Here is a 19119-nt window from a genome sequence, read left to right on the forward strand (position 1 = left end):
TGTTGTGGTAGCAGCCAAAGGCTCCCTGCGGGATCAGGTGGGGATTAGGTTCAAGTTCAGGTTCAAAATCAGATCCCCATTGCTTTAAGAACCACACATATCGGCGGGCACACAGTCTAATTTGAGATACGTGAGTGTAACAAAAAACTGGAGGGAAGGCGCTATTTTTAATTCTGTACAATTAATTATTGATATCAACATCAGCATTCCCATAAAATGTGCAACCCCGCCCATCGTTGGCTGGCAGATTAGGACAAGAAGTGAAGAAGTGTTATTTATCTAATTGAAAAGGAAATGCAGGCTGGAGAGAATGAAATTAGTCAAGTCAGAAATTGGCATCTGCTCTTTCAAAAAGTACCATGGGACATTTAATAGCCAATTGGTCAGTACTTTACATCCCATCTGAAGGACAGCACCTTCAGCAGCAAGGCTGGCTCAGAAGCCCAGTGACTGATCCATGCCCCTTCCTGCAGCACCTACAGTGGTTGCCATCAACAATATGACATGGCCACGGTGTGATATCTGAGACACCCTAGTGATTCCAGACCAGGCAGCAACTGCAACACTTTGATTCTGTGGTGGGGTAATACTTAGGGCTTGCCTAGACTTGAAAGTTAATTTGGATTAAGGCAGGATGTGAATTTAAAGCGTGAATTTAATTCCAAGTGTGGACGAGCCCTTGGAAAATGTTGGTGTTATGGTGGCAACCACTACTGCTGCCCCGAATGAATATTGACCCAGCCCCCGCCACCTCTTTAGCTCTGTGGGATCTGCTGGTATAGTAGGTAAAGGTGTGGGGGAAATTCCTATGGCTTTGTGTGTGTGTGAGTGAGTGATTCCCAGTAATCAATTACAGCTATTAAATATCAAGTACTTCCCATGAAGCTGACATTTCTAATCCCCTCATTGCCTTCTCTTTTCACACACCAGTGACTGAGGCTTTTCCCCACTGGGAGAGGCTTTTTCCAATTTCTCCAGCCTTATTGCTCCCTCCCACTTCAAGTTTAGAATTAGAGACACAATAAAGGACCCTTTAACAGGAGGGGGAGCGTCGGGTAGGGGAAAAAAGCAGGTCCCTTGTTTGAGCCCAGGATTCATCTGCCTCTCCCCGTGGAGATAAAGAGGCCCTTTCACCCCAGCAACCAGAAGGTTCAAGCTGGATATGTGCTTACTAGATAGGCTGTAGCTGGGAGCTGCCAGCCTGGGGCCTGCTTGTGGTGACATTTTTACCTCAGATTAGACAGTACGTCTCCAAATGCATTAGAGCCGAGGCCTAACTGGTTGCTGGGGAGACAGGCCCTTCATCAGGTTGCAAGTTTGAAGGAGAGCTGCTGTATCTATGAAACCAGGCCTCAGTTGGCTTCAATGGCTGCTTTTCTTCAGATTAAAGTTAATAACAACCTCCCCCTACCTTCTATGCTGGCAGTAGACTCACAGCGGAGCCCAGACCTGACGGAGGTGGGAGCCTAATGCTTCTAATATCCCTACCGGAGAGCGAGCTCGCTCCTCACCCGCTTTTGTTCTCCACTTTTGCTGAGTGATTTTCATTACAAATATCCTCTTATAGTGTGTGTGTGGGGAGAGGCGAGGAGGGGTGAATGGGCCACACAAAGAGAAGGAAAAGGCCACTCGTTATAGAACCGATAATTACAGGGGCTCTGACTTGCCTTGCAAAGAGCTGAAGGGATTCCTACGAATTGGACATGGCAGTGTTTCACATGCACAGCCCCTCCGAGGGTCAGCGCTTGTTTTTATTTCATTACCGGAGGCTGGGATGCAAGAGCATGTTGGCCCCCAAAACACTGAGCTCCCAAGTGGTTTGGGGGATTTTTTTTTATTTTAACAAAAGCTTGACTAACTTTGATCCCTCCCTCTCCCAACAGCCTCTGTGCTCTCTGCTTCCATGATGGAAGGGCTAAAATACAACAAGACAGGGTATTATTCCTGTAGCCAAGATGGAAGCAGTAAGCATCTGAAAACTCAACAGAGTTCTTGTTCTCTTGCTGGAGGCATTTCCAGCCCATTCTAGAAAACCCAAGAGGTTCCAATAATTGCCAAATGGATGCTGAATCAAACCTCCGTAGCTTGTAAGATCTGCCCAACCCAGCGTATCATCTGCTAAAGCAAATGCGCTGTTCATTATAAGAAGTTTCCACCCGCCCTGCTACCATAACAATTATAATGAATACATAGCTGTATCTGAATTTAATGCCTTGGGCCAAACTCTGAGTGGAAATAGAATGTCACCTCTTAGCTACACCCAGTTGTGTATGCATTGCATGAGTTTCTTCAATCCATCAATTTTAGTACTTACATTGCCCCATTACCATTATAACTGAACACCTCACAATCTTTAATATACTTTACACCACGACTCCCATTTTAGAGATGGAGACACCGAGGCACCACGGCTGACTGATTTGTCCAACAGCTCACAGGAAGTGTGGGAGAGCAGCAGAATATGGACAATTATCTTTGAGAACTCATGGAGGACGGGTGAGGTCCCAGAGGACTGAGAAGGGCAAACACAGTGCCTGTGATGTTGGCAGACCAGGTGCCAGTTGATGCCAAGGTCCTCATGCCTCAACGAACACTGACAAATACACAGCTGGACTCAGTCTGGCTCCCCTGTGCATTAGTATAGTCAAATAGGTATTTGAATTATAATGTGTTTAGTGTTTAGACTGTATTGAATGCTTGTGAGTTGCTGCCTGCATTAATCTCACTTATAGCCTCTGTACCATGCATTGTAAGGTAATATTTAAGCATTTATATTGTAAGCTTCTGTGACATTTTAAATCACCAGACAGGAGAGAGCGATTAACTAGTGTAAAGTGCTGATCTCCAACAGAAGGTGTTACATCCTGGCCAATAGGGAAGACCCATCAACACCAGACAGACTATTGTGGGACATTAAAGAGGACAAAATACTTTGTTGTTTAGCTATTCCCCCCCCTCCCGCCATGAAGACAATGGCATAGAGCGTGCACTTCTAGAGAGAAAAGAAGACTGGGGTGGAGGAGGAGCTGATATCTGTCATTAAATATGTTATAAAGAGGATGATGATCAATTGTTCTCCAGAAGGTAGGACAAGATGTAATGGACTTAATCTGCAGCAAGGGAGATGTAGTTTAGATATTATAAAAATTTTTATAACTCTAAGGATAGTTAGGCACTAGAATAGTTTTCCCAGGGAGGTTGTGTAATCCACATCACTGGAGGTTTTTAAGAGCAGGTTAAACAAACACCTGTCAGCAATAGTCTTGGGTTTACTTGATCCTGCCTCTCTCCAGGGGGCTGGATTGATGATATCTCAAGGTCTCTTCCAGCTCTACATTTCTGATTCATTGACAGAGTAGGAAGTTGAACCTGTCTCTTCAGTGCTAGGCTAATACTTTAACCACTGGACCAGCCTTCATGACTACTGTCCCATTCTCCACTTCATTCTTGGGTGTACTAGGTAAGGAAGCAAGTCCCCTACTTTTAGTAATTTCATCCCATTGCCCTTGGCTACACACTCTAGATCAGCAAGCACGCTATGCAAACACAGGGTCATCTACAGAAAAGTTCACATGTGAGCCAGTATATCTAGTGGTTAGAGCCCGGAGACCTGGGTATTAATCCTGGTTCGGCCACTGGTGAATTGTGTGGCCTTGGGCCACTTTGCTTATTTGTATTTCCATATCACCGGCGGTAAAAGTGGGACACAAATATTTACCCATCTCTGTAGAATGCGTCGAGAGACAGATTAAAAGTGTAAGCAATGTGTATGCTAATAGTACTTATAGACCCCAAACAGGATCAGAACCTGTTGTGCTCGATCCAGTCCCTCCCTGGAAGTGCTCAGAATCTAAACAGAACCCTGCATATTTCCAGGGTCTTTGTATTCATTGTTCTGTGACCCACCATATAGCTGTAAAGGTTGGATCAGGATCATGGTTTGAGTGTCTTTTGTTCCCCCATCTACCACCTATACATTCAGGCCCAGGGTTTTGGGTTGGTTCTCGGTAAAGAGACAGCCATTTACCAAGTTTGCTCCAGCTCTGGGTTCAGTTTCCAAACACACCAGAGGCCGGCTCCCAGGGTTTTGCTTTGGATCAATCTAATTCCCATCACTTTTCTCCTTCCCCTTTTTACTTGTTAATTTCCACCTGGGTCTTAATTTTCCTCACCCTGAGACCTGCACAGATTGGCCTCTGCCTACGTGTGATCACACATTATAGTCCTTTCCTCTTCAGGGAAAGGTCAGCCATGGCGTTTTAGTGTTCCGAGAAGAAAGGCAGGAGCAGAAAGACAGAGAGTGCTCACAAGGTTCTGGCTGTGAGCCTCTCTGAGAAAATGTCAGGTTGGGGAGGCTATAATAGCCTTAATCTGCAGTACAAGGGGATTAAAAAGCCCATTCTCACAGGAGCAGAAAGAAAAGAAAGGAGCAGAAGCGGAAGAGGAGGGGGAGGTAAGGGGCAGGTTAAAAACCCAGAAATAAAGAGCATCAGGATTTAAGGAGCTCTGTCCCCTGGCATAATAAATGTGAAGTGGCCTGCACGGAAAAGGGGCCTTAGCAAATGGCTTTGCTTTTGGTTTTCACACTAAGCACACGCACTTCAGCTGTCTTCAATCAAGACAGCCTGTTTTGTTTGGCTCTGTTGATTTCCAACGGCAAAGGAGTGGGAGGGGGAAACAGATCGTTAATGAGTTTCTGCCAGACTCAGCACTCGAGAGAATTGGTGGGTATTATTTTTAAAGATTGATTTATGGTCTTTGATCCTCACCACTTTTGTCCCTCCTCGGGAATGGCAGTCAAATGCGCCCCACACTTGAGGACATTAGGGGAAGAAAGGGGTCTGGGAACAGGAAGGGAATGTGCTGCATTCTGGGAGGATTCGGTCAAGGGATGCTTGAGCAGCCTTTTGAGCGGCTCGACGAGGTGAAGCGAGTGGAATGAAAAGGTTAAAGGAAGGAAGAAGACTTTAAATACATTTGAAAAAAACAGTTCCTTGATGAAGATGTAAAGGCCTGAGACGCAGGGCAGCACGGACCACAAAGACTGTAAGCAAGCTGCATCTAAAAGGGAGCATGGGTGCTCAGAGCTGGCCACAAAACTTACCTTATTATTTGCACTCCAGTTTACTGACCTGTATTCCTATGAGGGAGACCCCTTTGTGCTAGGTGCTGGATGCTCATAGTAAGGGACAGTCCTTGCTGCCAAAGGCACACAGTCTACTCCTGATCTTGCAAAGGCTTATTGTAGGCACTGTCAGTCGTCCCATTAAAGGCACGGGGACTATTCACACTGCATCAAGTGAAGCATGCACTTAAGTCTTCAAAGGGGAAATGGAGGCACAGCAAGGTGAAGTGACAGCACACCGCAGGTCAGAGGTGGAAAGAGACTCCCCGTGTATTGCCCCATCCACTAGACAACACTACCTCTCAGCAAGCAGCTTTCCTATGCCCTTCCGCCGATTGTAGAAGCAGAAGTGAGTTAATACAAGATAGTATAAATCAGATTCTGTTTAAAGAGCTAATCACAGTGCACAGTTATGGCCGACCTTTGTTTTCTGCCCGGCTTTGAATGAGACAACTTCCTTATCTATAGCCTGCTGCCATCCCCATCCCTAGAGCTATGATCTCATCAACTTTCCTTAGTTAAGCAGGGTTGATAAAGAAACTCCAGGGGGCTGCAGAAAGTGATGTAGACAGTTCAGTAGGCAGAGGTTTCTGTATGATCCAATACCGCAGAATGGTGTAAGTAGGTGCTGGAGGTGGTAGAGAGGCTGGAGAAGTTGTACTAAAATGTAACAGTATGGGCAAAGTTCAGTCATGAACTAACATATCCAGCTGAGATTGGAAGATGGGGTGGCATTAAGGTAAGAAGAATTTAATTACCTGAGTTGGATTTTGTCCAGGATAACAGTATTATTAAATAAGATAAATAAATAAATACACTATTAAATCTTTCCTGGCCAGAAGTGGTAAAGGCCTGGGTTTCACATCTCACCCCACAGATGGCAAATCAATACCCGCACCCACGAGCACCATCATTCCGGTACTCAGGTGGAGAGAAAGACCTCCTAATAAGTCATCATCATCCCCATGTCTTGCAGCCCTAGGTGATGACTGCAGTGCTCTGACACTATCCCAGCACAAAGTGGCGCAACTGCTGGTTATTCACCCTAGCAGGCAGGTACATCACTTGTCTATTCCAGCAAGGCCATGCCTGCACATCTGGTGCAGTGAGAAACCTCGCCCCACTGTGCATGGTCCTTCGGGTGCATTAGATTAACATTCAGCCAGGGATATAGCTCCAAGCAGGTTCTGTGGAGTGTAGCCCCCAGTTGGATCTGGTATTAATTATCCAGTGTTCTGCAGAGAGATAAGTACTTAATCCTCGAGCTGTTGACACTGGAAATGGACCAATCTACCCTGGGGTGGATATTATGGAAGGGAACTTGGCTCCAGCAGCTCTCCCTGCCACATGTGCTGTGCAAATGTTCTCTTACTCATAGGTAATGGGATTTCATAGAGCATATGGGATCTTTCTGTGGCAAAGCTAATCTGCAATAATATATGACCCAAGCGCTTAGTTGTATACAATTTCTCCCCTTTTTTCAACCAAATATTTTAATTCTTAGTTGGAATTTTTCTTTTCTAGCTCTCTCCTCCTTTTTGCTTTTAATTATCAATCACCATCACATAAAGGCAAACTGGCCAATGTTTGCACAGCAAAAGCTGGTGGTTCTTTACAATTCCAAACTACTGCACTCTCTTCTATGCAAGAATTTGCCTCCTACATTCTGGGACATGCTATTAACCCACTCCCCCCATCTTTCCTCAGCCTTTGCTTGTCATCCTCTCTGCTTTATTCTCTTCTTTCTTCATAGTGTGTGGTTTATAGGGATATTTCCCAGTAAATACACATTTTAAATCCACAAGCAGGTATGCATTTTTAGGTAGGGTAGTATTATATACAGATTACAATAAGAGCACAGGTCACATGTACAATATTTGTCTACATTGATATATACAGGTTCTTGGGACAGTACTGATATACACAAGTATGCGTTGCAATATTATCATACACTAGTAAGTCCACATATAGTTGGTGGTCAGTTTTTGTACCCAGGTGAAGACATGGGGATTTGGTGCAGAATTACAATTCTTGGTTAAGTATGCCACTGTTATTTTTGCTGTATATAAATGAGAGGTTGTTACCTTCCTAGGTATAATAGTTATTTATATTATGGTACAGTCTAGAAGCCCCAACAAAGATTAGGGCCCTGTTGCGCTAGGTACTGTACATACACATAGTGAGAGACAGTCCCTGCCCCAAAGGCAAATGGTAGGTGTGGAAAGAGGCTCGGCGATCCGCAGACAAAGGGGTAGCACGGCGCAAGCACAAAGCAATAGCGCATTACAACTGCAACTCATTGACATGTGTCTCCCACCAAAGTTCCCGGTCTCTGGCTATGTCCTTAACAGACTGCAAGAGGAAGTCACCCCACATGCCCCATATGGTGAATGGCAACAGATATAACAACAGATTTTTGGGGAGGGATAGCTCAGTGGCTTGATCATGGACCTCCTAAACCCCAGGGTTGTGAGTTCAATCCTTGAGGGGGCCATTTAGGGATCTGGGGCAAAAATCTGTCTGGGGAGTGGTCCTGCTTTGAGCAGGGGTTGGACTAGATAAGGTCCCTTCCAACCCTGATATTCTATGATTCTATATATTCATGAAAAGCTGCCCTCAAGTGAGTTCAATACAGGATATTCAAACCCTCTCGACTGGAGAGAACCCTAGGCTCACCCTCTCTACTGCCCAATCCTATATTCCATGGCTTTAAGGATTGCAAATATCACCCCCTTCCTCCCCTCTGACACTGCAGGATCTGATTTATAGGTGAGGGACTTTCCCACCAACCAGTGTTTTTATTTTGTCCTCTCTGGTTTACATTGGGTACGACCTGAGACATCCAAAACATGAGGTTACGGCCATGCAGCAGACCAAAAAAAACCCAAACAAACAAACAGGGAAGCCCCTAGCCAGACCTGCAACAGGGCTCAATAATGTTATATCAGATCGTGGCTGATGGCCTCTTCTCTTAGGGCCTCTTCTAGACTCCTTTAGGGCAAGGCAGGTCAGGATATGCTGTAAACCAAAATTATGGGACAGAGGAGCAAAATAGCAAGCCAAGCAGTGAGGAGGAAGAAGTGAAATGGGATGCTGAAGGGCAATCTGTGGCCTAAAATAACAAAGAGAAATTGGAGATGGAAAAACCTATTGGGTCCCACCTTCTACTCCACACTTTCTGCCATCGTGGGATGGATTGTCCCCTATGGTATGTTCTCCAATTCTTTACCCAAATTCAGTCTTAAATGACTCAAACAAGGACTTTCTTCCTTTCCACTTGCGAGACTATTCCTTCCCCTAAGAGACCATGGCATTGTTAGGAAGTTTTCGCTCATAGGGCAGCCTAACATTTCCTTTTGCTCAATTTCATCTGAGTCCTCCTTAGCTTTTGGGCTCCCTCAGACCATCCTAAATGACCCCCCTCCCTTAGTGTCTCCCTATGGAAAGAGCAGGGTCTGTGTCTTCAAGGCTACCTGCACTAGTGCTACTCATCCCTCCGGCTAAATGTCCTCTACAGTGAAAATGATGCACACCCAAATCCAGCACAATGATTGGGGACTAGTGGGCTCATGTGATAGGCTAATGCTCTTCCCTTTCAGTTCGTGGGTAATTGAGTATAACCCTTGTAAGGGAGGACAAGCACATTGGGATGTAGTGTAGAATGGAAATGATCGCCATGACTTTGCAGGCCTCTCTCATGCCAGCTCTCCCCCATTATCCATTTTAAACTGTCGAGAATCACAGGAGGCAGGGTCCTCTTAGATGAAAAAGTTCAATGCCAGCCAGACTGTGGCTCGGGACCTGGTGAAATGTGGCCCATGTTCTGGAGAAAATGCAAATATTTTTGTTGATGCTCATGCGCCCTGTTGACCTGCTTTAACATTAATTCAACAGCGGGGCACCATTAGCCCATGATGCCACTTGAAGCCTTTGGTATGCTGTAGAGATTGTGACCCAGGGGCATCGTACAGTAATGGGCAATAGATATAGAACACCACCATGTGCTGCTTCTACAACATACCTGGTCTCTAAAGCACTGTGCAAACAACAGGTCAACCCTAACAACACCCCTCCCGATTTTACAGCTAGGGAAACTGAGGCACAACAAGGTTAAAGTGACATGCTCATGGTCACACAGTAAGCCAGGGCAGAGCTGGGGATAGAACCCTGGAGTCCGGACACCCACTGTCTGCTTTAACCATCCTCCCACTTAGCTACCAATGAGAGCTGTATGATAAACTCCTTTGAGCACCAGTGAGGTGATGGACCTCCAAGAACTTGCTGCAAGAGGCAGTCTATGGTTATAGAAACTATTTTATTGCCCATGTGCCTCATATGAGTCAGTTCCTTTCCTCCACAGAGTAGCCCGGCCACGAATCAATGGTAGAGATCCTCTGGTGAAGCTGAGATCAGGGACAGTCTCACATTCCAAACAGCACCCAGCCTTCATGCTAAAGAAGCTGCTGCTCATCTGTGGTGCGGTGCCTGCATCATAACCCCGGGACCCTTAACAATCCCCACTTACAAGACAACATGGGGTGGGAGAGCCATTGCCCCATAATCTTCAATTTTCCCTGCACAGGCAGATGACTTGGGGATGGATGTGGTGCCCTCCAGTTCTGTTTCACCCCAGATCCCTCTCCTCAGCCTGGACAATGAGGGATCTTGAAACAAGATGATCTTGGAGTTGCGATGGTGTGAGGCACCTTCCCCTGCCCCTAAGGCAAGGCAGGAGCTTTCCGCTAGTTACCCATCACTCCGGAGTTCCCACAGATTTGGATGGACAGCACCAAAGGCAGGAACTCCACCTGGGGATGTCTTCTTGTCTCCATCTCATCTTTCCGGGGAGGAACAGGGGTGGGATGAGGATTTCTCCATGCACAGACATCTGCCCTGAACGGGAGAAGGTCAGGCAGGAATCTCAGCACTGTCAGCCTTCGTTCAATGAGGAGCTAAGTGGTGAATTCATTTACTAGGGATAAGAGCTAATCCTTCTTCTCTTTGCCTTATATGGCATGAGAGTCGATGGGAGTTCAGATGATGGGACGTCCTGGGGTCATGTCTCTGCACATCAGTGCCAGGGCCCGAAGACCTCAAACCAACCCTGATGTGCCACCGACCATTCTGGGTCAGGACTACTCAGATTCAAGAGACATGCAGGGCATGAAATTACATCCAAGTAGGATTTGTGGCTGGCCTGGCCTCACTTAGCAGCCTGCTTGCCCCAAGAGAGATCAGGTGTTTTCCCGCCGTGAGCTCCTTGCTCTCCATCACGTGAGCTATGGAATGGACACTAATGTTACACACAAACATCTCCATCTGCTCACACTGGGCATAGTCAGTCACCCCGCCAACAAGGAGAAGCCTGAAAGAAGCCTCATGTCGGACCGGCTGGGGTAGTTAATTAAGAAACTTCCAGCCCTGTCCAGCAAACACTGAACGCCAGTCACCTGATGCCTATGAATTCTTTTCTCTGCTGCTCATTCTTCTTTGCTGCTGGCAACAGCAGCCCTGGTTAATGTGGGGAAATGCTTGCTGTCTCGAGGCTGTTAGAGACAGATGAAGTTACAGTTGTTGTTTTGGGATCATCACTGGGGTTATTAAGTATCAAAAACTCCAGCAGAACGTCCGAGAGGCGGTAAACCAAGTGCCTGAAAGAGACAGAGGAGAAAACATAGGCTTGTCAATGCAAAGAGACAGAAGTCTGACACGTCTGCTAATGGTGGGAAGTCTGCACTCACTCAAGCAGGGTGTGCACCTGTGTACAAGGCAGCCATTAGAGGCGAAATTCACTGCCGAGCCCCAGGTTGGGGTGCAGGAGGGGCGGGAAATCCCACACATTAGAAGAGGAGGAAATGCTTCAATGGGTGGGTGATTTTTTTCCCCGAACATTGGTTGCCTGATGCTGCTGAGACGTTTGCAAGGTTAGAATCAGTCCCAGGAAGAAGGATTACTACGCAGAATGCAACAGAGGGGCTCAGAGATGCATAATATATTTTTACATAATGGTGGTCAGTGGCGTGCCATCTGTGTATGCAACACATCCACTGCATGCCCACAAAAGCCCTGAATATGACTTCCTGACCGGCTCTGCCCAGGGGGACGATTTTGATTCTGATCGAGCTATAAAGTATAAAGAGCAGTGTAGCTGTGGCAACATAGCCAGCGGTAGCAGACGTATTCTGAGCCATCCAGAGCGCAAACCTGACAGAAACTGGTGGGTATGTACCCGGCACAGTTCAGCCGTGCCTCCACTACTATGACCCGTGCTACTGCGGCCACACGATTGTTTATATTCACGTTAGCTTGATGAGAGCTAGTGTAAGCATGTGTACACAAGCAGGGGAAAATCACACCTGTAGTGTAGACACAGCCAAACTTAAAGCCTTTCCAAACAATGGGACAACCCCGGATTGGATCTGCCTTCATCTCCTGCCGCACTATTTGTATCAATGAAATCAGCAGATCGGCTGAGATAATTCATAGCATGTTTAGGTTGATATTTTCTAATCGTCACCTCATGTCAAAGCCTCAGGAGATGAATTTTTGCAGTGAGCCCCCTTGGTCTGAAAAAGTCTACTCATTCCACTGAGATTTTTCATCATTGGAAACTTTCTAACCAGTGGGGTTTTTCAAGGGAGTCTACCGTGCGATGCACTACTTGGTTATTGCATAGCAATGACCGTGGCTTATGGAGGCTAAGAAGGCCCTGTTATCAAGGCTACCTGTTTATGATGGGTTGCCGTAGTGACTCAAGGACCAGGTTCCAGCTCAGTCGACATCTGCTTGTCCCAAGGATTTCCAGAATTAAGTCTGTTAACATCAGAGAGACACTTTGTCTTTAAAAACCCACGTCTACATTACAATACAGGGCACACTGCACTTGTTCAGGAACTCAGTGGATGTTAAAGGGCTCTTCTATCTGATTAGATGTCCCAAAAAGTAATGCTCCCCTTCCCCCCACTTGGAGAAATACCAGGAAAACACACATCTTAAAGCCCAATCTTAATACCAGGCATAACGTACAGCTCTAGAACCAAATGTAGAAGAGAGCTTCCGGACCAAAGAGACAACCTCCGGCTAATTATAATAAACAGCAGATGGAAAAGAATCTTAGCATGCTTTACAAATTATACACAGATGGATTACTTCACCCACTTCTGAAATGCAGCCACCTCTGGGGTGGACCACACAGCAGCTGTTTTAAAACAGAGGTAAATGTAAATGAACACCATCTGGCCAGCATATCAGGGCTAATGATTGTAGTCGTGTGGAAAAGCGCCCCAATTTTTTTTAAATGATAGCAGAAAGAATTCTGTTTTATACCTCCTCTGAAAGATAGCACTTTCAGCGGAACAGCACCTTCTTGCTGTGCTGGGGCGCTGGCTCCCTAGCGAGTGGCTCTGAAGGAAGAGCATCACCTACTGAGTGGCCAGTGCTAAAGGCGGGAGATGAGGCGGCCTGTATTTAGAAGTCACCAAATGGCAGGCCCTCTCTCCCTCAGAGCCCTGGACTTTGCTGAGACAACTGTGTGAATTATCTCAAGTAACTCTGGGGCAGCACGGTGGCTGTTCACTTGGAAGTAGTGGGAGCCTTATTGATGGGTCATTTAACTCCTGAGGTGATGTGAATTTGCCAGGTCTTGGATCTTGCCGCGGCTGAAAATGGGGTCAAAACTGCACAGAGTTTAGAAAGCGAGAATTGCTATTTTCCAAAGTGTTTCACACTAAACACAATAAAGGGGGGCAAAGGAGGGACGGCTTCAAGTCCATGCCTCTGATATCACGTGTGGGTAAACACAAGCAGGCTCTCTCATGCTCTGAAACCAGATCTTTAGAGGTGACAATGCAATGCGTTCACTTGTGGGGCTCCCCAGCTCTCTGCCTGGCCCTGTTCTCAGGGGTGGCCAATGAGCCTATGACAAACTCCCGTTCGTTTGCAGTGCTCGCAGCCCATGGTGCTCAGCACCTGAGGCACATTAAGCACTGGTTCCAGGTGTCACTATCGCACCTGCGCGGTGGAATGGATTTCAGAGCCTGATCCCTAAAGAGCCAAGGCCCGTTAGCCAGATACCACAGCTAGAGGCCGTTGGGTGTTTATCGCATGGCAAACTCACCAGGAAGGAGTCCCATCAGGCTCTGCAAGGCCTGCTGTGCCGTCGCCTCCTTCTGCTCCTGCGTCCTGAAAGGTTTAGGCACCGCTGGTAAGACTCCCCCGGGCCATATGGATTCCTGCAGCAATCGGAGGTACTGGACCCAGCGCTGAGTGCAGGTCAGGTTAGTCACCTGCACTTCCAGCCATCTGCAGGCAGACAGGGGGAAAGAGAGAGAGAAAGGTGAAAGACGGCTACAGTGGGAATTAGCTCGTGAGCCTCCCACTGATCTGGGTCTCCTGGAGAAGGGCTGATGGGCTTTATAAAATGCTACCCCCTTCACAGCAATGGCCCACAGGGTATTGCAGCCACTTCACAGCCATTAATTAGCTGCTCCTCCTCACTCACCTGTGAGGCAGGTAGAGATGGATACCCCCATTCTACAGATGGGAAAACGCAGGCACAGAGCCCAAGGGCCAGATTAGGGACGCTCTTGCTTCCACTGCGGAGGAGTTACTCACATGATGTCAATAGAGCTACTCATGGAACTGGCCCCCGATGGGACCCTGGCCTGTGCTGTACAGGTCAGACTAGCCCTTGAAGCCTGTGGATTGCTCTAGCTCTTAACAAATGGCTTGAGGGCAGATTACGGCACAGATGAGAGTAGAGCCCAGGGCTCCTTGCTCCACGTCTGGTGCCTTATCGCCAAGAGCATCTTTAACGCTTTTGGTTTCAGAATCAACCCAGCTCAGAGACCCCCCCCTCAGCCAAAGCCAAAAACAGGCATTCTTGATGCTTCCCTGTAAAGAGAAGACAGCTCCCTGGGGATTTGGAAGCCCCCAAGCAGCAGCATCCCCTAAGCTGTGGTAGCAGAGGGGAGTATGTTGTATTACCAGTTTTCCTCCCCTCCCTGATCCCGTTGCCAGCACAGCCTGGCGAGGGAATCTGGTCTGGTGTTGAGTGCCTTCCTCGTCCCACTGCTAGTAGAGAAAGTCAACGCAGGACCCCATGTGGTGCTTTGCCATTGCTTGTGCCAAAAGCCAGCCTCCATTTGGGTTGGGGGAGAGTTAATAAAGGCTAAGTGGAGATGCTTGGGAATAGAAGGGGCTGGAGGACTCTAAGGAGACAACTGAAGGTCTTTAGTAATGCTAGTTCTTAAGACCAAAGCTATAACTTCCTAGGGCAGGGAGGTGAAACTGTCCTTGTGTTTTGTACTCCTCTCCTTTGCTGGCTTTCCCTCCCCTCCTCTTCAGTTCTGCTCCTCTCCATCACTGGAGGGCAGTGAAATCATTGCAACTTGCATCCAAAAATCTATATCGTACATCTATTAAAAGGAAAGTTATGTACCCTCCAAAAAAACTTCGCACTGGACCTCCTGCTGGGACAGGACTGTGCCCTTTATATGGTAACAACCTGCAAATCCTGAGGCTACAGCCACGGGAATGTCATTCCGGATAGGAGCCGGGAGGCATGTGCAGCCAGTGCAGGAAAGGTTCATTGACACCACCCATGCTAGCCAGAAAATGTTACTAAATCAAGTTTGGATCCCCAGACTCCAAGACATTACAGCATTCTCCCAAGTACCAGAAAAATGCCTCTGCAGTCAGTCAGCCATCAGCTTCGGAGCTCTCCCTGCCCGCAAAAATCAGCCATGCAGAGTGGAACCCTTTAGGCCTCCTGGGAAGCATGATCTTAACCCTGATGCTGCTCATGTCAATGCCATGACTCCCACTGACTTCAGCAGAACCAGGACGCAGCTCCAAGGCACTGAAAAGACCAGTGCAATACTGCCGGCTGTGGGAAACTTACAGCCCCTCTCTCCTCAGTCTGTGCCAGCAGAGGGCTCTACAGGAAACAGTGGAGTGTTGACTATGGGGAAAGCTTGCAATTTCTCCAGGCCTTCAGTTTCCTACCTCCTATTGTTCTAGAGTCTGGGATTCAGCCCGAGCCTGGAAGTCTACACAGCAATGAAACAGCCCGGCAGCCCAAGCCTTGCAAGCCCGAGTTGGCTGGCACGGGAAGCTGTGGGTGTCTAGTTGCTGTGTAGACGTACCCACAGAGTCCCAGCAGACAGCAGCCCATGAGCAGCGTCGGGAGACCTGTCCCATTTGGCAGTCTGTGCTGGTGTTCGTAATTCCATCATCACTATGCTCCAGTGGCTTGTAGTACATCCAAGAGCCGGGCCCTGCCAAGACAAACTTTATTTAACCTGCGCTCTGCCAGACTGTCTGCATTCTTCTCAGCCTGGACATGCTGGCCAAGGGCTTCTTTCCCGGCTTCCAAACGCAAGTGGACAGAACAAGAGTGGCACTAAGAATAGAAACACCCGAAGGTAACGGAGGGAGAAAACTCTGGGTAGTACCAATGGTTGTCAAGGGGCAGGGCTACAGTGATATCATTCCTCATGTGCCCCTGCCTTATGCCCTAAGAAATACATCTCTCTACCAACCGGCTTCCAGGCACCCATGCGCACACGTATACATATGTGCATGTGCGCGCCAGTTAATAACTACGAATAAAAGTAAAGAAGACAAGAAAATAAAACCAGTCATGGTTCCACAGAGCTGTCAGGTCTTTGTAATCCCACTCAAAACAGCCCTGTTCCTGGCACTCCTCTGGGGCAGCTGGATGGTTATCCCAGAGACTTGGGGCAGCTGGGAAAAGATACCATCAGCAGTGCTTCTGTGCGTATTGCCACAGTACCCCGTGATTTCAACCGGGATCAGAGCCTTCTTATGCTATCCGAGCATGCCCTTGGGATCAATAGGCTAGTTTGTGCCAGCCTGAGAGAGCAAGGTAACAAGAGCATCGTCTAGGGCAACAGCACCATTTGAAAGTGCGTTGGCTTAAACCCAACTTTGCCCCCAGTATCAGCACACTTTAACATCTTTAAAAACTTGCTAGCCATGCTTAGTTGGTAATGGTACACTGTAGGGTCAACCACAACCAACACACACGGTTTTCAAGGCGTGGAACTGCGCCTACTTTAGGGGCAATGCCATGCTTAAAATCAAGTTAATTAATAGATTTCCAGTGTCTGAGAGGGTCGCAGAACTTCGGGGATGTCAGGTTAAAGCTCAGGATTCAGGCCAAGGATCTTTCCGGGGATGTTAGATCAAATTTTTCATTGGATTAATCTCCACTACATTCAATAACTTTTATGTGCTTGCTTCCTACAAAGAGCAAACATGTTTCCTGGCTGGAACATCATCGAAAGGGAAATTTTAAAGCAAATGTTGCAGAAAGTTAATTTTGAATGTGGGATCGTCAGTATCAGCAGCATAAGCCTGACTCTGAAGACTTACTCTCATCCAGTTAGGGGACAGGATGTACAAATGGTTACAGGCCATAGATCTTGTGATATAAAGCCCAGGATGGGGAGGGGGTTATTTTGTACACGCTTTGATTTTCTCTTTTCAGTCTAGCTCCGTGCTTCCCAAATTGGGGACTGGGTGCAGGAACAGAGGAGAGGGCTGATCCAGATTCGCTCCCCGTGTGCTGCTGCTGCAGTGGGCAAAGCAGCAGATAGCTCTTCAAAAGGTGCCCGAGTTTCCACCCTGCTCCTAAGGCAGCCCCTAATGCAGCCAGTTTCAGGAGCAGCTCATATGGGTAGGGATGCAGCCTGCTGTCCCAGTTGTGCTCAGCGGCAAAAGCACACATGTCCTGGCTACTTTTGATCCCCAGTGGGCTCCACTGTTCCAAACAATCTGTCGGCTCCGGTGGGCTGGGGACCAGAAAGATGGGGAAGCCCCACAGAGAGAGAACTGAAAAGAATCAACATTAGAAAGCGAGATGAGAAAAAGAAAGAAAGGAGACACACAAGTCGAGGAGAAAAAGAAAATGAAGGGACAATTGTGGCACAGCCAATGGGGGCTCCCTTATACCATCCCATTCAAGGGTGGATCTACCAAAAAAAGGCTGGGAAGGTAGAAATTGCTAGACAAAATTGGACATGGGTTCCATCTAACCCAGCGCATTCCTTCCCTGAGAGTGGCTGTCATGGGATAAGAGGGAAGGGGCTCTCATGGATCAGTAACTGGTTAAAAGATAGGAAACAAAGGGAAGGAACAAATGGTCAGTTTTTAGATTGCAGAGAGGTAAATAGTGGTATCCCCCAGGGGTCTGTACTGGGCCCAGTCCTGTTCAACATATTCATAAATGATCTGGAAAAAGGGGTAAACAGTGAGGTGGCAAAATTTGCAGATGATACAAAACTACTCAAGATAGTTAAGTCCCAAGCAGACTGCAAAGAGCTATAAAAGGATCTCACAAAACTAGGTGACTGATCGACAAAATGGCAGATGAAATTCAATGTTGATAAATGCAAAGTAATGCACATTGGAAAACATAATCCCAGTTATACATATAAAATGATGGGGTCTAAATTAGCTGTTACCAGTCAAGAAAGAGATCTTGGAGTCCTTGTGGATAGTTCTCTGAAAACATCCACTCAATTTGCAGTGGCAGTCAAAAAAGCTAACAGAATGTTGGGAATCATTAGGAAAGGGATAGATAATAAGACAGAAAATATCATATTGCCTCTATATAAATCCATGGTACGCTCACATCTTGAACACTGTGTGCAGATCTGGTTGCCTCATCTCAAAAAAGATATATTGGAATTGGAAAAGGTACAGAAAAGGGCAACAAAAATGATTAGTGGGATGGAACAGCTTCCGTATGAAGAGAGATTAATAATACAGACTTTTCACCTTGGAAAAGACATGACTAAGAGGGTATATGATAGAGGTCTATAAAATCATGACTAGTGTGGAGAAAGGTAATAAGGAAGTGTTATTTACTCCTTCTCATAATATAAGAACTAGGGGTCACCAAATTATATTAAACAAAAGGAAGTATTTCTTCACACAATGCACAGTCAACCTGTGGAACTCATTGCCAGAGGATATTGTGAAGGCCAAGAGTATAACATGGTTTAAAAAAGAACTAGATAAGTTCATGGAGGATAGGTCTATTAATGGCTATTAGCCAAGATAGGCAGGGATGGTGTCCCTAGCCTCTGTTTGCCAGAAGCTGGGAATGGGCGACAGGCGATGGATCACTTGATGATTATCTGTTCTGTTCATTCCCTCTGAGGCACCTGGCATTGGCCACTGTCGGAAGACATGATACTGGGCTAGATGGACCTTTGGTCTGACCCAGTATGGCCGTTCTTATGGGCAGATGGGAGCAATATTTTAGATCATTAAAGGATCATGAGCAAAAATGCCTCTGCTTTAGCCATTTTATTTGCTGCATGAGGCAGATTGGATCAATTAATGGAAAACCCCAGATGACTCAAACCCAAACTGCTGTGGTAAGCTGACATTACCATCAAGCAGACCTATTGCGCTAAAATCCAGTCCTCAGAGATACACCAAGGCCACGCACTAATTAAGGGTTAATATTTCTCATGCATGAATTTAAATGTGTAAAGCTGCCAATCTGGCACCTTTCACCAGCGCTAAATTCACAAGTAATTTTTTTGTGCTATTAAAGCACTAATATTTTGAGGTAGACACCCAGACGAGACACACACAGAGGAAATCAGGTAGAAATAAACCCGCTGACAAACACAAATAGAGCTGGCTTTATTTTGGATGGCTGATAAGTTGCTATTTCCAGTCTGGTATTTTACACAGAAATAGGGCCCCAAAAGAAATTAAAACAAATCCATCACTGAACCATCTCCTTGTGTTGCAGAGGAGACCTGAAATAGACAGCAAGTGACCTCTGAGCATCAGACACCAAAAAGCTCTGAAAATGCCCAGTGTCAAGAGACAGAATGCAGAGGCAATGGGTCGTGGCCTCTTGTCTGGAGGCACATAACTTGCCCATGCTGTAAGGATCCTCTGTTTGAAATAGCTTCCGCTGGAGGAATGAAGTGGCTGCTAAAAAAGAG

The 19119-nt window shown here is 46.8% G+C and overlaps 1 protein-coding gene across 2 annotated transcripts in view; it reads right to left on the reverse strand.

Annotated features, from left to right (window-relative positions):
• Positions 1-6938: 6938 nt before the first annotated feature.
• Positions 6939-19119, reverse strand: part of SNX19 (sorting nexin 19) — a 51111-nt gene continuing 38930 nt past the window's right edge. The window contains exons 9-11 of one of the 2 annotated variants that reach the window (XM_034754592.1): positions 13242-13426; positions 11851-11938; positions 6939-10776 (exon numbers count right to left, since the gene is read on the reverse strand). In XM_034754592.1, coding sequence (XP_034610483.1) covers positions 10641-10776; positions 11851-11938; positions 13242-13426 — 409 coding nt within the window. In that variant the 3' untranslated portion in view covers positions 6939-10640. Of the gene's footprint in view, positions 10777-11850; positions 11939-13241; positions 13427-15347; positions 15403-19119 lie in introns of those variants that run through there. The other variant, XM_034754593.1, reaches the window with a different exon arrangement.

This window comes from Trachemys scripta, chromosome 21 (genome assembly GCF_013100865.1).
Source record: "Trachemys scripta elegans isolate TJP31775 chromosome 21, CAS_Tse_1.0, whole genome shotgun sequence".
NCBI lineage: Eukaryota > Metazoa > Chordata > Testudines > Emydidae > Trachemys > Trachemys scripta.